This window comes from Myxocyprinus asiaticus, chromosome 49 (assembly GCF_019703515.2).
Source record: "Myxocyprinus asiaticus isolate MX2 ecotype Aquarium Trade chromosome 49, UBuf_Myxa_2, whole genome shotgun sequence".
Lineage (NCBI taxonomy): Eukaryota > Metazoa > Chordata > Actinopteri > Cypriniformes > Catostomidae > Myxocyprinus > Myxocyprinus asiaticus.
The window spans coordinates 18,348,243-18,367,144 of record NC_059392.1 but is presented as its reverse complement, the minus strand read 5'-3'; the positions used below and the strand labels follow the sequence as shown (position 1 = coordinate 18,367,144).

Sequence of the window (18,902 nt, the reverse complement as noted above, 5' to 3'; positions counted from 1 at the left end):
GTGAAATACCTGTACAGTCATGTAATACTAACTCTTGTCCTGCCTCTGTGAACAGCACTTTAGCATGACAGTTTCTGAGCACCTGGGGAAGCACAAAATGTACATGTTATCTAGAGATACATCTGAAAGGTTTATTAAAGCATTAAAGGTGCACTCAGTAACTTTTGTCTTTGTGTCATTTTGGACCACACTGACACCTAGCGGCTTGGATGCATCATCATTTAAAATCAATAGTTTTTGGTTTCAGATGCCATTGTAGAAATGTAGTATTCACAGTCAGCCATGATTACTTTAATCAATGAGTGAAAGTGTCAAATAACAGGACGGTTACTGAGATTAAGTGAGTAGTATTCAGCTGGTCATGTGATTCTAAAATGGCAGCCCCCATGTGCGGACCCTCTCCATGTAGAATAAAACAGCTTTTATAAGGTTACTGATATGACTGGAGTCTTCATTTTAATGTGAGTGCTCATGATTTCCTACATATATTGCAAAATTACAATTCATGACTATAGGAGTTAAACTTTTTAATGAGGAAAAAATTACTGAGTGCACCTTTGAATTAATAATGAAAACATGTGTCAAATCAAAGTCATCTGGTATAACCAACATGTCAGTAACCTTTTTTTTTCTTTTTTTTTTTTTTTTTTTTTTTCGGTTGACAAAAAACATAAAACAGAGAGGACCCCTCTCTGTTTGTGAAGTTTTTAAAAAAATCTGATATTTTTATGAAAAGACAGTTTGTTCAGGTCATTTGATGTAACGCTGAGACAATTTATTGATATTTGTGACTCAAAAATTCATGACATTTGTAAAAAAAAAATATAGTTTTTACCTTAAAAAATGTGTTTGAAAATGTGTTTTTTTAAAATGAATGATTAAGTTATGTACACTCATATAATTAAGGTGTGAGGAAAGTATTTTAATACCTTTTACTTTATGGTTACACCACATGAAATTTCAATAAATGTTTTTGAAGAAAATGCTATAAATGTTTTTTCAAAAATGTATTAAAACCAAACTGGACACAGAGATTACATTTCTACAAACTTGACACGTGTTTTAAACAATAATAATAAAAAAAAAGTATATATTTTTATCACCTTGGACAACCTTATTTGTCAATGACCAATTATAAATGAACATTAACCAAGATTAATGAATGCTGTAAAAATATATTGTTCATTGTTAGTTCATGATACCTAATGCATTAACTAATGTCAACAACAGAACCTTATTGTAAAGTGTTTCTCATATCTTATTCCTAACTTGGAGTTATAAATTATTTTCTGTATGTTCAAATACTGCCTCTGTAGAGAACAAGTTTGCTGTGACAACTTTTTTTTGGAAATAAGAGGAAAACACACAGGTCAAAGGTAGGGGGGAACAAAGTATGCCCTTAAATACACACTCCTTGATTTACGTAATGCAACTCAGCATTCCAGTGTTGGTGAATGGTGCATATTTGTCTCTGTTAGGAAGCTCTGGACTTGTTGGTTAATTATTTAAAAATTAATGCAACTTACAATAGTATGAAAACTGTGGATAAAAAAAATATGAATCTAAACACTAATATATAATCAATAATCTTATTGGTTTAGATAAATTGAATGACTTGCAAACACTTTCTTTAGGTCTGATAACAAATTATTGAGTCCAAAGACATGCTCTGGATTGAACTTTTCAACATTTGCGCTTAGCGAAGGCTTAATTAAGAACCACTGATGCAAAGGTCTTTGTAAAGAATTTGTCATCAATTTGGGGTATTGATTCAGGGAAGTGTGCATGTTTCGGAGTGCATCTCAAATGAGTAAACATTTGCATTACAGCTGCTGAATACTGCAGTGCACCGTCCCTTTATATTTGGACAGGTGGAGATTTTTGGGCTATATAACAGCGAGTAAATCATTACAGGGGCAGACAGAGTCCAACGGGGACACTTGTGAACCCTCTCACTCCAACACTGTGAGCAGAGACATTCGTGACATTAGCACAATGATGGGGGACAGGTTCTTGATGGTTTTTACATTAGTTTGGCTTTGCTGTTCTGGGGGACATGGACAAAAGGACACTAGTATTCCGTGCGATGATAAACGTGTGGAAAATGTTGTGAATCTAACTCTTTCCAAACATAATGAGCTGTTAACCGAAGGCACTCTACTGGCTCTCTATGAAATCCAAGAGGCTACAAAGGTAGGGTGTAGCATGTATACATACAGTACATGGTTTATATGTAGGGCTGTCAATTTAACACGTTTATTTAGTTAGATCATTTTTTTTATATAAAACGCAATAAAAAAATACGGTTGTTAAATTGAATTGAAATTGAAAAAGATGTTATATATTTAATGTGCTAATTTAGTGTGATTCATTATTACAAAAAAAGTAACAAAAAAATTATTAAAGCAATTAATCATGCCCCTGGATCTGTACGTAAATTCTGAAATAAAAGTAAGTATTGTCCTACCATCTGAGTAATTCCAGGTTGAAGTACATGTAATTTTGTGTTTTTACGAGCTACGTCAGTAGGGGGCAGTCAGTGCGCCTCAAAAGCATCACAGCCACAGAATGAGAGCTGCTCACAGGAAGACGCATTCTTAACCGCTGAAGCACAATACCTGTAGAGCTCAACAGTCTGGTTCTGGAAGTAAAAATCCCTTAAATTTATCCCAAAGACTAATTGATTTTCAACGATAATTTTTGTAGACCTTTAAAGACAGTTCATCGATGGTATGTGCTTCCGTTGAAGCCGTCTGTCTGCGTCATCTCAACTTCATTGTTTAAAGTTTGTTTGATAGCAGAATTCATGGTAAACAACTACATTACCCATGGTACAGCAGAGAAAGATCCACCAATCAGAGAACCATGGCCAGCGAAACTCGCAAAACGTGCCTCGGAGCGACTGCGTGCTCCCATGACACTCTGTGAATGACGTAATCGAGTCAGTCTCCCATCACCCTTAAACTACTTATATATTTATACATATTGGAATATTTTGCAATAAATGTAAAATATATTGTTTATATACTTACAATCAACAACCTAAAATCAATAGTAATATAGTAATATTCCCATCGTTTTTTATTCAACGACATCATTCGCAATGCTTTATGGGATTGTAGTTTGTGCCCTCATGGAAGACGGTAAGTACAACAGCCTTGTACCTTTGTCTTTATGTCCGATTTTCAAATACTTTTTTGCCTCAAAACAAAGTTCATTATGTTGTGATTTGGTTCATGGCTCACAAATCTTTTATGAAGGGTTTTATTAAAAGTCTATGGAACTTCTGGAACACAGACGGCTGAAAACGTGTCCGTGCACTGTTGCGCTCTATAGAATGTAGGGATCTCGAGATGCAATTTTCAAAGTTTTAACTAATTTTAACCTGACACATCATCTTAAAAGCTCGCGTTTAAAGCGTTGAACACCAGTGCATCCATCTGACGCATATGTACATAAACCATAAATTAAAGATAGCGCAGACAGAATGCAAGAACACGTCCTGTGAGAAGATTGACCAACTCAGTTGCTGTGGACTGTAGACCAATGATAGACTTATGTGTAATGATATATATTAGGTACAATATATTAACTTCTGAAGCCACTTTTGTATTGTCTAATCAGTGTTTTACTCATCTGCCTCAATAACGCAGTATATTGTGTGTGTAATTTTCGTAGTTGAACTACTTCTGATCTTGACACAATATCTTAAATATGTGGTGCTAATGGAGCAAGATGCAATACAACGGCCAAATATGTCTTCATGTGTACACAGACCAACAGTTAAAAAATATATAATCTTTGTTCAAAATACCAGAATGCATTCTGTGTGAACTGTCTAAGTCTTCCAAGGACAGATAAACTTTATTGCAAAATGGATCACTATGGACTGTAGGCCAGTGATAGGCTTATGTTCAATGATATGTAAATAAAACAAACAAAATATTGATTTCTAAAGCCGCTTATAATGTCTCTTCAATGATTCGCTCATATGCGACAATTCTCAGCAACTATTGTATATGTGATTAATGTGATTACAAATTTTAAGTGATTAACAACTATTAAAACAATTAAAGTTTTACCACAAATCTTTTTGCTCTTTTACACCAGTACACCACCATTGTGCAGTACGTTTGAAGGTCTACACAACTTTAAGTTTTCACAGTATAATACTGTCATTCTCACAGGCTCAGAATGAATCAGGTGAAGTTTTGTTTGTGCGGTTCACAAGCAGAGAGACAGACTGTCCTGTAGGGGGAGACAAAGTGTGGCAACAATGTGACTACCTACAGCAAGCGGATAAGGTAAGACCTGATGAGGTAATTTAAAAAAATAATTCACCTGAAAATGAAAATTCTGTCATCATTTATTCACCTTCAAGTCTTTACAAACCCATATGGCTTTCTTTCTTCTGTGGAACACAAAGGAAGAATTTTTGGGGGGACCTTTATGCAGCTCTTTTCCATATAACAACAGTTTACAGTGACAGCATGGACCAAACATTACCGTAAAAGTAGTCCATACAACTTGTGCATTATATTCCAAGTCTTCTAAAGCCATACCATAGCTGTTTTGGGTGATCAGAACCACAACGCAAGGCAGGAGCTGACTGTACTTTATCTCGCTTATTACCAGGCTACTTTCCAAATAAATAAATGGACATGAAGTATTGATTTGAGTGTATTATGTGAGAAGAAAAATAGTGCAGAGTGATAAAAAAGACACGAAATTAGCAAGTCTGATCTAATGAAAGAAAAAAATTACTGTGGTGACATTTTTGCAAAATTATATTAAAGGAGCAATATGTCACATTGACATCAAGCGTTTAAAATGGGTGCTGCAGTCCAAATTCAAAATATTGGAGAAAGTTGTCTCCCGCGCCCCCTCCTCCCCAGATTCCAAGTTCACGCGGGTTGCCAGGTTGAGGACATGCAACAGGAACGAGCAAACTGACAATGGCAAGCGACGAGCCTTACACTGTAAGTTGATCAGCTAATGTATACGTTTGCAATGTTTTTATTGTTTGCAAATTATAAACCAGCTCATTTGGATTTTTTATAACTCTGTCAATGTTAGCTAGATGTATTGCTGGCTTCCATGGCTGCAGCGTGCTGTGTTTGCCTGATAACTTGTTTCAAATCTGGCAACCCGGGGTGTCTAGATACTATTGGGAAATGGGCAGTGGGCGGGATCACAGGCCAAAACACATACAGAAATTCCGGTCTGGAACGGACATTTCAATGTAGAATATACTGGCTGCAGCATTGTTGTCGGAGAAGCCAGTATTCCAACTTAGCATGTTTCCTAAATCTCTGATAACATATTCTGATAATTGTGTGCTTTAGTACAGTAAATATACTACACATTGAACCTTTAAGTGGTTCATAACACGTATCGCTGCATTTCCGAGATGAAATGTCCACTGTGGGGCGCTAAAAGCAAGTTAAATGTTCTCCCAAACAGATGAGGTTTTATAAGGTTAATGCTCTATCGAGTATTAAATCAACAAAACTGACCTCCCAACCCTAAACCTTAAACAGATTGTGTCATAAAAATGCGAGATAAAAAACGCAAGTGCTGAAGCCCCTAAGTCATTTTGTGGTGCTTTTATGACACGTTCAGCTCAAATGTGGACTCGCATGCTCTTTAGGTCCTTTGCATTTCAAGTGCATCCTTTAAGCTACCGTGCAATTTGATCACACTTGAAGAAGCTTATAAATGTAGTTGGTTATGTAATGCAAACATTAAAGGTATTGCCTTACAAGTCATGCGCTATAGTAAAAGTGTTTAGATGTCATAAGATAGCATTGTGTGAGGAACAGGGCGAAAAATACGTGTTAATGTACTGCCAATTTACTCGTGATTTGTGTGAAAGGGAATAAAAGCAATTGTTATTGTAGCGCCTCTAGTGGTCATTTCACCAGAAAAAAAAAAAAACGTTGTAGGTATAGTAACGTGATTCTAAGAGACCAGGTTGAAACTAGCACAGTTATGTAGAAAATTGCTTGTCTGGGATAAACAGTCAATTATACACTTTAGCGCTCATTATACAAAATATAAGTATAATATTTAGTATTAGTATTAAAGTTAGTTTTCTTGTCAGGAACTATCTGTAGCGGAACAATAGTGCTTAGTGAATTTGCTTAATAAAATAAAAGTTTTAATGAAATTTGTGTTTCTGCTATTTTTATTATATAGAAATCATTTATTAACAATATAAGCCTATCATACCTTAAAGGTGCACTCCTATAGTCAATAATTGTAATTTTGAATATATGTAGGAAATCATGAGCACTCACATTAAAAAGAAGACTTAAGTCATATAAATAACCTTATAAAAGCTGTTTTATTCTACATGGAGAGGGTCCGCACATGGGGGCTGCCATGTTAGAATCACATGACCAGCTGAATACTACTCGCTTAATCTCAGTAACCGTCCTGTTATTTGACACTTTCACTCACTGATTCAAGTAATCATGGCTGACTGTGAGTACTACATTTCTACAATGGCATCTGAAACCAAAAACTATTGATTTTAAATGATGCAGCATCCAAACCGCTAGGTGTCATTGTAAGTCCAAGATGACACAAAGACAAAAGTTACTGAGTGCACCTTTAATGCTTTAATAAACCTTTCAGATGTATCTCTAGATAACATGTACATTTTGTGCTTCCCCAGGTGCTCAGAAACTGTCATGCTAAAGTGCTGTTCACAGAGGCAGGACAAGAGTTAGTATTACATGACTGTACAGGTATTTCACATCTTGTACTATGATTAACAGTAACTGAGTTGTCCATATTGTAACGATGCCAGTTTAACATTGTTATAGTAACTCAGATATAAAAAATCAATTGCTGAAGATGAAGACTCCAGCCATATGAGTCGCCCAGACAAATCGGTCTATTCTATATAAGGGTGCTCCCCAGTGACGTGCACAGACCTTAGCAGGGACAGAGGTGGAAGGATAAAAAAGAGCACTGTTTTTTTTTTTCTTTTTTTTTTTTAAATGAGTATTAATTCTAAATACTTAACTAATTTCTTTGCTTTTTGAGTATTTAACCATTTTCTTGGATAGATATACTGTACATAATTTTGTAAATTTTTCCTTTATCACAATTAATAGACTATTCTGTTATATTTCTCACAATAAGCACCATGGTTGTTTGTTTGTTTATTTTCAGACATGAACATGAAAATGAACATGATTAATCATTCAGTACCATGGCATTACCCTGGTAACGTGGCGCACGGTGCGAAGGCGCGATGAGAAAGTGCGGGCGCAGGGCGATTGACTGTGTTCCGCGAATGCTACAGGGTCCTTGAATAATGTATAACATGCAAGGAAGGGCAGCTGGTGGAGTATTTGTTGCCCCCTAGGGTATGATGGTGCCCCCTAGGGAGATGGTGCCCTACGTAGGCTGTGTAATATGCATATAAAGTGCGGTGGTATTGTGGAAGCCTAATGGTATTTTTCTGAAAGTGATTAGTCTAATTGCTTATTAGTTTCAACAAAACCAAACTGGCTTTGGCTGAACCTGACAGCTCCTTCAGTTTATGTCAATATAATTATAATTATCTTTATTTATCACACATTATACATTTGCACATATACAGTGAAATTCTTCTTTTTCACATATCCCAGCTAGGCTAGGGTCAGGGTCAGCCATGATACGGCACCCCTGGAGCAGATAGGGTCAAGGGTCTTGCTCAAGGGCCCAACAGTGGCATCTTGGCGGGGCTGGGGCTTGAACCCCCGACTTTCTGATCAGTAACCCAGAGCCTTAACCGCTGAGCTACCACTGCCCCTATTATAGGGGCACTGTACAATATTATTGTTTAATATTCTATAAAACAAAAATTTAATGTCTATCACCGAAAGCGACGCGACCGTTTATAATCCCATTATAATTAATAAATCTGTCTACACTGCAGGTGCGCAATGTCGGAAATGCGGTAGCAATCGAGTATTCTTTTGATAAACTTACAACACAATACATGGAGTGGACTTTTTATCTGACCTATTACTCGTCTAAGGTAACGGCACTTCTATGTTCCAGGACGAATTCAAAACTTGAATTTTTTGCTTTCTTGAAGGGCACTGTTGCGGGAGGAGATGCCACTCGATAGCTCGTTCAAAACGAAAGTGAGAAAATGAATATTTTTCTCGGACAGCCCTTCCACAAGAATGATAGCGAAGGGTACATTCATACAGAAATGCCATATTTCCTTCATAGTACCCACTTCAAGGGCTCAGTAATTTGGAGTGAGTATAGGGCATAGGGAGGAACACTTGCGATTGGATTCTGCCCCCAGTGTGCGTGCTCTTAAAGGCACCTCTGCTTATTTTCCTTTAATATGCCCATGATTTACAAAGAAATCTCATAATAACACATAATTACTGTTATTGTGAGATTATTATGAGATTTTAATTTGTTATATTTAACTATTTTAATTTAATTATTACAATTTCTCCCCTATTTCTGGATGACCAAAAGGGCACCTTTAGATTTGTGAATGAAAGGGGCTGGGGGCTTGTGCTCCTGCTGCCCCCGTTCTGTGCACGTCACAGGTGCTTCCCTCTCATAAGGGCTGCCATGCTGAGGTCACATGACCAGCTGTGTAATGCAATAATCATGTTGCATGTTGCATTACTTTTTTCCCACTTTTTCTAAATGTATGACTCTATTTCTAGCACCAACAACAAAAAAATCATTGTAGTTACTGAATATTTGCTTGGTTATGTCTATTTGATGGAAGAATTTTTTTTAGATTATATGTACAATAATATCACACAAAGATCTTTGAACAAGTGTTACGCTCTTCCTCATCATTCCCCGACAGCTGAGCCATCTATTGTCTCTGAGAAGGCACATTGTCTGGGCTGCCCTGAAAACATTGATATTTATAAAGAGGAACTGAGAGAACCGCTCATTCATTCTCTGGCCAGAGCCAACAGCATGACCAATCACATGCATTTATTCATCTTTATGAGCTTGTCATCAGCAACAAAACAGGTAAGAGTTTTCAAACCAGTATCCTTGTGTAATACAAATGTGATAGTAGGTCAACTGATAGAGCATTGCACCAGCAACAACAAGGACACTGGTTCAATTCCCATGATCAAACTGATTGCACTGTAATTCACTTTGGATAAAAGCATCTGCCAAATGTGAATGTTTAAGAACCCTATCTAATCCATTTGAATGAATTGTATTAAATTAGGCCATTGGTCATTGGTTATAACTTTTGATGCCAAGTATCCCACATATTATTATATGTGCATGTAACCCCCTTCCTAAAATGTAGAGGTAGCTGTATATTTTCATGTATGTAAGTGAAAAATAATAGGGGGAATTTACCCAATTAAGCCCACCCAAATCTTAGTTTTACATGATTTCTCCAACATTTGTTCTTAATAAGCCTACTGTGCTTTAAAAATGTAAATCACATTTTACTGAATAACCACTTACATTTGTATACATTTTTATTTTTTTATTTAGACCTCAAACATTATAACCAGTTAATGAAATGTTTAATTTCTGAATCCAGCAAACTTTAATCATATTTGGACACTCCTCATAATTTTTGTCTGCCTATTCATTTTCTCCCTGCAATGAAAATAGATTCAGTATGTAGAGCTGACAATTAATTCAGTTTAATATGAGGTTCAAAGGATTATTTGTTCAGTAGGCTTATTAGGAACAATAGGGGTCAATGGAAAAATAAACCTAAATAAGTTACGGTAGAGTCAAGGTGAACACATAAAAAAAATGTCATGAATAAAAAAACACTATACTTTACAATCGGAAGGTTTAGATGTGTAACCCTTTTTTTTTTTTTCTTTTTTTTTTACGACGATGACTATGATAATGATAACATTTCTTCTTCACTGAAGTAAGAACAATACAATTATGCATTTCTTTTGGCATTTTATGCTAATTTGATTTTATTTACATGTACATTTCTAACTTTTACCATTCATTTGCATATAAAAATAAGTAAATATTTGAACAAAATAATAATAATACAAAATTCAGAACCTTCACTTCTATAAGTTGAAACATGAAGAAAATATGAGAATGTGACATAAATTGGAGGCAGATTGCTGCCATCTGGTAAACAAAATATAAACAACATGACTTGAAAACCATGTCATGCCAGTAATAGCCAGTAGATGGCTGTAGCCACCTACTGTGTAGTCTGATGGCTTGTAACCTAATTTGATATTTTATCACAAGATATGCATTTGGAAATAAATTTAGACATTATCAAACTATTTTTTGTCAAAGTTTAGCATTTTAAAATTGTTTTGAAATGTCTGTTTTTGCATTTAATGTCATTATGCTTGCAATCAAACGTGACCATGGTGTTACATAGAGAAGACACAGAATAAGCATTTTTCTACCAAGAAATTATTTCAAACATAAAAATTGAATAACTCAAAGTAAATGCATAATAATTTCATAATACTGTAATAAAATGAACATCAAGAAACAGAAATGAACTGAAAAATATTGAAAATTTAATTAAAGTGTAAAACAGAAGAATGTGTGTGTGTGTGTGTGTGTGTGTAAACATGTTTATACTACATTGTGGGGACCAAATGTCCCCACAAGGATAGTAAAATCTGAGATCACCTACATTGTGGGGCCCAGCCAGCGGTCCCCATGAGGGAAATGGCTTATTAAACATACTAAATTATGTTTTTTTGAAAATTAAAAAATGCAAAAAGGTTTCTGTGAGGGTTAGGTTTAGGGGTAGGGTTAGGGGATAGAAATTATCATTAGATCTGTATAAAATCCATAAAATGCATGGAAGTCTATGGAGAGTCCCCACAATGATATAAAAAACATGTTTGTGTGTGTGTGTGTGTGTGTTCGTTCTGCATTGTGAGTCACATGGTCCCAGATAACTGGGTGAACTGGCTCCAAATAAAAAGTAGAATAATTCTAACAAATATGTGCATTTCCTCTGCAACAACATTTTCTCTTTCTTTCTGTCTTTTTAATATCTCAAAATAAAACAGTAAGTGGGCTTATATGGTATGTGGGCTAAATAGTGTCACTTCCCCTAAGCATATTATTATAAAGACCAAATGCAAAATGATATAAAGCTAAAAGAAATAATTGAAATATAAGTGTTATCTTTGTATTAAGTTAACAGCGTATCTTCTTTATACCCCTATAAGCGTACTGTAAGGGCCTAAAGAAACCCATTTTAACTACTGTTTATTTGTTATAGTGCTTTTTACAATGAATATCATTCCAAAGCAGCTTTATAGAAAATATTCCTTGACAACCCCCAGTGAGCACGCTAAAGGAGACAGTTGCAAGAAGAAATGCCCTAAGAAGATACAACACAAGTACAAACTATTAAAACTATGAAAGTATGTATGTTCCAAGGGAGCAGAGATGAACACTTAATAAATAAGAAATAAATGATAAATATTGTTGCTCAAAACTATATGCAGATTTGTTTTAATTTCTGTTCTTACTATTATTTCTTACTAGGGCTGTCAGTAGAATACAAAAATTTTGATTCATTTAATGTTTTTTTCCCAACGCAGCCTTTAGAAAGAAGAATGAAACAGTAATAATGTCAAAATTGGTAAATGTTAACTTATTTATTTGCTTGTTTTTGTTTTTATTTGTTTGCTTTTTATTTATATTTGGACCCTTGCAGTTCCCTGGACCCCAGTTTGAAAACCCCTGCTTCGGATTATCAGGGTTAAGGTTTGGGTCAAGGTCATGTTGTTCTTTTCTGTGTGCAGGTGGTTGCTGGATTCAGGTATAAACTGCAGTTTGACATGGAGAAGAGCAACTGCACCAAGTCAGAATTCAAAGCCGTTACTGAAGAGTGCCATGCAGTTCAGGAGGAAAGGGTAAGAATCTGAATCACTGGCTGGATCGCTACACATAACGGATGTCTTTTGTGTCCCTCAATAATATATAAATAATGACTTTAACAACAAATGACTGAGAGCATTGATAATATAGTGTTAATATAGTTATTTTTCTTATCGCATTAACAAAAATCCAATTAATTTATTTTGAAATATTTTATTTTTGCTTTATTAACATCTGCGCATATTTTGATTAAAATATGGATATAAAAGATAATATTTATTCGTAATTCTCTCCATGTACAGTGGGGTCCAAAAGTCCGAGACCACTTGAAGAAAATGCTTCCATTTTGCAATTAATATAATATTGTAATATAAGATTTCTTTGAAATGCAAATTATATTATCAGCACAACAATTTAAATGAAAAGTAAAAAAAACAAAAACAAACATGACTTTTAGAAATATCTTAGTGTTTTACATGTCCCCCTTTTGGTTTAATGACTGTATGTAATTCATCTGGCCTTATTATCATGTTATTCAGCGTGATTTGAGAAGTTTCCAAAGAGCATCAATAATGTTACCATCATAACTACCCAAATTAAAATAATGTAATATTCTATATAAAGAAAGAAACCGTTATAATAGCATCATCATGAACTCTGCTGGACCCGCTGGCGATATATCGCGAAAAACGTTTATGCTTAAAACATTAAAGTCTCCGTATACATAAGTCAGGCATATGAGGTATCATTTGAAAGCCTAGAATCTGAACTTTTCGGAGGTACCAATCACTTCTACATTTATGTTACTTAAAACAACAAAATAAGGCCTCAAAACATTCACATTAAAAATTAGCGCCCCCTAGAGGTAAGGGGGTAGAAATATTTATATAAAGTCCCTCACATAGCAGCAAAATGGACACGTCATATATCAAATGAAAGCTCTCATTCTCAGGAATGTGATGGTACAGTATTTTGTTGCCCTAATACCACAGTTCGAAAGATTTTCAAAAGAATCACAAATCGAAATACAGTTTCTGTAAGTAATCAAATACAAACGTCTCTTTTATGCTCCGATAACTGCTGCTGTAAGCCCCAAATAGCTCAAAACTTTATATCTGCTTTTACGTAGGCAGTTTTCTAAAAAAAATTGTAATTCTTTACTTGTCTGTGAGCTTGCTGTGAATAATCCAGTGTTATAACTTACATGTCCAGAACAAAATATACCATCCAGCAGGAAAAGCATGCTAAACAAATCATCAGAAAAATATACTGTCGACTATTGATGATCAAATGTTATATATCATCGCAAAGGGAATGATCTTTCTAATGACACTTAGATTGAGCTTTTAGTCCACTCAGAGGCTGAATGTCTATGGACGAGCACATCTGTGAGGGCTAAAACGAGTTAGAGCGCCACCTACATTTCAGATCTGTATATTGTGATGGAATGTGACAGAGAAAAAAATATTTTTTTATAGTGCTTGCTGACAAAGTGAAGTAGAGTCAACAGAACCAGAATTACATGTTTACAAAATTAGGACAACAACAACAACAAAAAAATTTTTTTTTTTTACACACCTGGAGTCGAGTCAAGCTCGAATCCAGGGCGTGCTGAGTGACTCCAGTCAGGCTTCCTAAGCAACCAGTTGGCTCAGTTGCTAGGGTGGGTAGAGTCACGTTGGGTTAACCTCCTCGTGGTCGCTATAATGTGGTTCTCGCTCTCGGTGGGGTGCGTGGTGAGTTGTGCGTGGATGCTGTGGAGAATAGCGTGAAGCCTCCACACGCGCAAGGTCTCCGTGGTAACGCGCTCAACAGGCCACGTGATAATATGCGCAGATTGACGGTCTCAGACGAGGAGGCAACTGAGATTCGTCCTCCTCCACCCGGATTGAGGCGAGTCACTACGCCACCATGAGGACTTAGAGCGCATTGGGAATTGGGCATTCCAAATTGTGGAGAAAAATGGAGGAAAAAAATAAATGAAAAAGATTTTTTTATAGAAAAAACTTAATCATAATATTATAAACACATACAATATTATTTATGAATAATTGGAGTCTTTTCAATTTGGGGGGATTTCTGAAAAAGTTAGACTTGGTGAGCTAGTAAAATTGAGTGTGAAAAAATTGCAGGCAGCAGCCCATAAATGCACCAGAGTTTAAGGGTTAATGAACTGAACTCTTCAAAGACAAGTTAGAGTCTAAAAGAAAGTTTAAAATCTGTTTTATATGTAAAATGTACTCTTTTTTTGTTTTTTTTGTTTTTAAGTATCGGTTAAATAAACTGTAAGTGTCTGCCAAATGTAAATGCAAATGTAAATGTTCCATGTAAAAATGCACTTTACTCTCAGATTAACAATTTAAATAAATTATTTACATTATTAATATTTGAATTATTATTATTCTATTATTTATAGTGACTAATAAGGAAAGTACACTCACAAAAAAGGGGTTACCTCAAGGATCTTTTTTACTTGACTTAACCCATAAAAATTACTTTCGTTTGTGTAAGCTAATTGGTCAGGTAGATTAAATACAATTTTGAATTCAATAAAACCAGTTAATTTAGATGTTACCACATAATGCACATTTTTAAAGTTACCTCAAAAACATTTTTACAGTGTATGCTTATTATCTTTATACTGTACTTATAGCCTCATATATCTATCTAAACTTGATGTTTTTTAGGAATTCATGCAGTGTAACTCTACTGTGGATGTGGCCCCTTGGAGGCACGAGAGTCCAGAAGTGCACACCGAATGTGCACCTGGTGCCCGTATTGTGAGCCAGCCCTTCAGTTACATTTATTAAATTATACAGACAATTATACAGACATTTTCAAAATATCAAGTGTATAGATTTCCAGTGAACTAATTCATGTATTATTTCTATGGTAATGCAACATTTTTATTTCAGGGAGGACCAAGAATTAAGCGGCCACCAGGCTGGTCTCCCCTGAGGCACATGCCCTCAAAACCACCGAGTCCAAAACCAATTGAAAAACCCAAAGAATCATCAGAGGAGTCCAAGGAGATCATGAAAGTAACCCAGCGCACACCTTTAAATTGCCCGTCCAAACCCTGGAAAGAGTTCAAGCCCATCGTTGACAGCCCTTCTTCACTGAACAATACAGCGTCTACACAGCCAAACTCAACCACAGCAGATGCCCAACTGAGTGATCTGGATTTGTTTAATTGAGCAGCTGGTGTGTGTTGTTTTTGGGGATTTGTGTTCAAATGCTTATCTTAAAATATAAAAGAAAGGAAAATGAGGGAAAGAAGAGAAATAGTACCAGTATCATTCTAATAACTTGTATGGTGGTTTGAATAAAGTGTCATTTATTCACTGTACATTGTCTCACATGTCAAAATAAAGAGGAAAATACAAAACTCATTGTTTGTGGAATCATTGGAATGTTATTAAACTTCATTACATTACATAGCTGTAAATATTTCTTTAGAGAATGGGAATAAATAGAAGATAATGCCACATTTAACAAGACAGAAACTGCAAAATGAGGTTAAAATGCGGTTAGAATATTAATTTAATTACTCAAACCATAAAATGATCATCAAACAACAGCTCTCTTTCCTTTGCTTTAGTTTCTTACTTTTTACATATACTAATATTTATTATTTTAGTTTAAGTTGGCACAATGGACTCTATTAACTATGAAAGCCGGATCCCACCACAGAATAAAAAATAATAAAGAAAAGGTACTGACTTTATATCTCACAATTGTGACTTTATAACTCACATATAGTAAACAGGGTTGGGAGGGTTACTTTTGAACTGTACTCCACTACAGATTACAGAATACATGTTGTAAAATGTCATTTGTAATGTATTCCGTTAGATTACTCAAGGTCAGTAACATATTCTAAATACTTTGGATTACTTCTTCAGCACTGGTAGATTTTTTCACTTGTTTTGACTATAAAAACTCTGCCAGTACAGTAAGACAAAATACACATGTTAAAAATACATTCTCTGAAAAACCGAAATATCTTATGCAGTGTTGTTTCTAAAACAAGATCGATCAAATTGATCTTGTTTAAAGGATTTTAAGATATGTTTACAGGAAAACAATACAAAAATTATTATCAAGAATATGATTTATGCCCTAATATCAAAGGTCTTACTAGAAAAAAAGAAATTATGATCCAACGTGAATTTTCTTGATAAAAAAAATATGATTGTGTCTGGTAACATGTGCATGGAAAATGGCTAGAAATAGCATTTTAGCTTAGCGTAAAGCTGACAATTTACACAAGGTTTATTTCTATTTCTTCTGCTCCAAACTTACTTCAAATGTACTTCTCTGTCTGCTCGTATGAATGTAACACATCATAAGAAAGTGTTTCACCGCTGTTCAAATGCACTTTGGATCTCATCATTTATATGTATACATTTTTCCATCTGAAAGGACTAAATATTAAATGAAACAAATGACAATAAAATACAAAGTAATCTCTTCAGAAATCAAAATACTTTTTGAATGTAACTGTATTCTAATTACCAATTATTTAAATTGTAACTGTAGTGGAATACAGTTACTTATATTTTGTATTTTAAATACGTGATCCCGTTACATGTATTCCGTTATTCCCCAACACTGATAGTAAAGTTGCTTTTGATATAAAGTCAAAATTGCGAGAAATATGATTTTATCAAATTTTTATCGCACAATATAACTTTATATTAGGGACTTTATCTTACAACTGCCACTTTATATCTTTCCATTTATATCTACCAAATTCTTGCAATTGCATGCATCTTTATTTCTCGCAACTGCGATTCTATATCACGTAATTACGACTTTATATCATGCAATTGTGACTTTATATCACCAATGCGACTTTACCTCGCAATTATGACTTTATGTCACGCAATTATGACTTTATATCACCAATGCATTTATATAGCAATTGCTACTTTATATTTCGCAATTACTACTTTATAGCATGAAACTGCAACTTTATTTTGCAATAGCGATTTTGTATCTTACAGTTGTGATAATATCACACAATTGTGACTTTATATCACATAATTACAACTTTATCTCGCAATTGCGACTTTATATCACGCAGTTACTACTGTATATCTCGCAGTTGCAACTATATCACACAATACCGACAATATTACGCAAATACGAATTTATATCTCACAATTGTGACTTTATATCTCACAATTGCTAATTTATAGCATGAAATTGCAACTTTATCTTGCAATTCTGACTTTATATCTCACAATTGAGACAATATCACACAATTGCGACTTTACAGTACATCACTGAATTGCAACTTTATCTCGCAATTGCGACTTTATATCATGCAACTGCTACGGTATATCTCGCAATTGCGACTTTATATCACACAATTGCGACAATATTATGCAAATACGAACTTATATCTCACAATTGTGACTTTATATCACACAATTGCGGATTTATATCATGCAATTGAAACTTTATCTAGTAATTGTGAATTTTTTATCACACAAATTTAACTTTTTCGCCATTGTGACTTTATCTTGTAATTGCAATTTTATATCACACGATAGTGACTTAATTTCTCACAATTGCAAACTTTATCTCACAATTGCGACTATATATCATGCAACTGCTACTGTATATCTCGCAATTGTGACTTTATATCTTGCAATTCCGACTTTATAGCACGCAGTCGCGAATTTATATCTTGCAATTGTGACTTTATATCAAGCAATTGTGACTTTATCATGCAGTTGAAACTATATCTCACAATAGTGGCTTTATTTCTTGCAAATGTAGTTGTATATTGCAATTGCTATTTTATGTAATGTAATTGCAACTTTATCTCGCAAATGTGACTGTATATCATGTAATTGTGACTTTATATCATATAAATGAAACTTTATATCTCCCAATCGCGACTTTATATCTCCCAATTGCAACATTAATTCTCCCAATTATGAATTTACATCTTGCAATTGCAACTTTATATCTCACACTTTTGACTTTGTTTCTTGCAATTTTGACTTTATTTCTTGCAATTGTGACTTTATATCACAAGAATGTGAGAAGCCAGAATTGTGAAATATAATGTCAGAATTATCTTTTATTATTTTTCTATTCTTTGGTGGGATCAAGGCACCATACCTTAACTACAGACATTTTTAACTGTAACTACATAATTTTTCTAAATCTTACAGAAATGTACTTTAAATACCCTTTGGTCTCTAGATATGACTCTGTGCTTCATTTAATGTTAGGATGAGGTATGTGCTCAAATGTAATAATTAGGGTTAGGGGTTTTGCATTTTCTCAACATTCTACTGAGAACATACTTTTGGGAAGTTAGCATGTCCTGCGGTGTGACCTGGTATACTCCATATAAATCATTTTAAACAGCATTTAGCTTCTTTCTTTTTTTCTATTATGCATGCTGTTTTTTATTTTATTATTATTATTTTTTACCTCATATTATAGAGAGACTTGATGGAATATTTGTACTTAAAAATTCATTAGGAAAATGTGATTAAAAATGATGAAAAACTTATGCAAAATGGTGACCAGATACAGGGCCTAACATATACACTTTCTCTTATACATTCATTTACATTTTGAACTAAAATCTTGATGTTGACTGAAAAAAGTCCATTGACACATTACTGTATTCGTCAGTTGATTTACAAAAAGAGATACTTACGTCTAGTCCTAAAGTGGATTTAGTTTCATAGATGATTACCTTTTTTTTTTTTTTTTTTTAAGAGTGGTGTTCCAGTAATGAAAATATGGTCTCCGGAAATAAAACTGGTAGGTAATTATAGTCTGAAATGAGGTCAGGTGTACATGAATGGTGTGATGTTTGAGGTTCATGGGCCACCGGTATGAATCATCATGATGACGTTCTTTGGTGGACGAAGCAACTGTGGTGGCAGACAGCTCATAGTTGACTTGACTTTGCAGGTTCTGTGGGGTCATGACCTATGTCATCTACAACATGTTCACTTTGATGCATTTTGAATGAATTTGTGTGATTGCACAGAGAGCTTATAACGGGTTGAGATGGCTCT

At 34.6% G+C, this 18,902-nt stretch overlaps 1 protein-coding gene across 1 annotated transcript; it reads left to right on the top strand.

Moving 5' to 3' along the window:
* The first annotated feature begins 1,916 nt into the window (after positions 1 to 1,916).
* On the top strand, positions 1,917 to 15,239 carry LOC127438516 (kininogen-like). The gene is made up of 7 exons (XM_051694157.1): positions 1,917 to 2,193; positions 4,188 to 4,304; positions 6,680 to 6,752; positions 8,843 to 9,015; positions 11,772 to 11,882; positions 14,535 to 14,627; positions 14,763 to 15,239. Exons 1-7 carry the CDS (start codon positions 1,996 to 1,998, stop codon positions 15,042 to 15,044), a joined length of 1,047 nt encoding a protein of 348 aa, XP_051550117.1. The 5' UTR covers positions 1,917 to 1,995; the 3' UTR covers positions 15,045 to 15,239.
* The last annotated feature ends 3,663 nt before the right edge of the window (positions 15,240 to 18,902 follow it).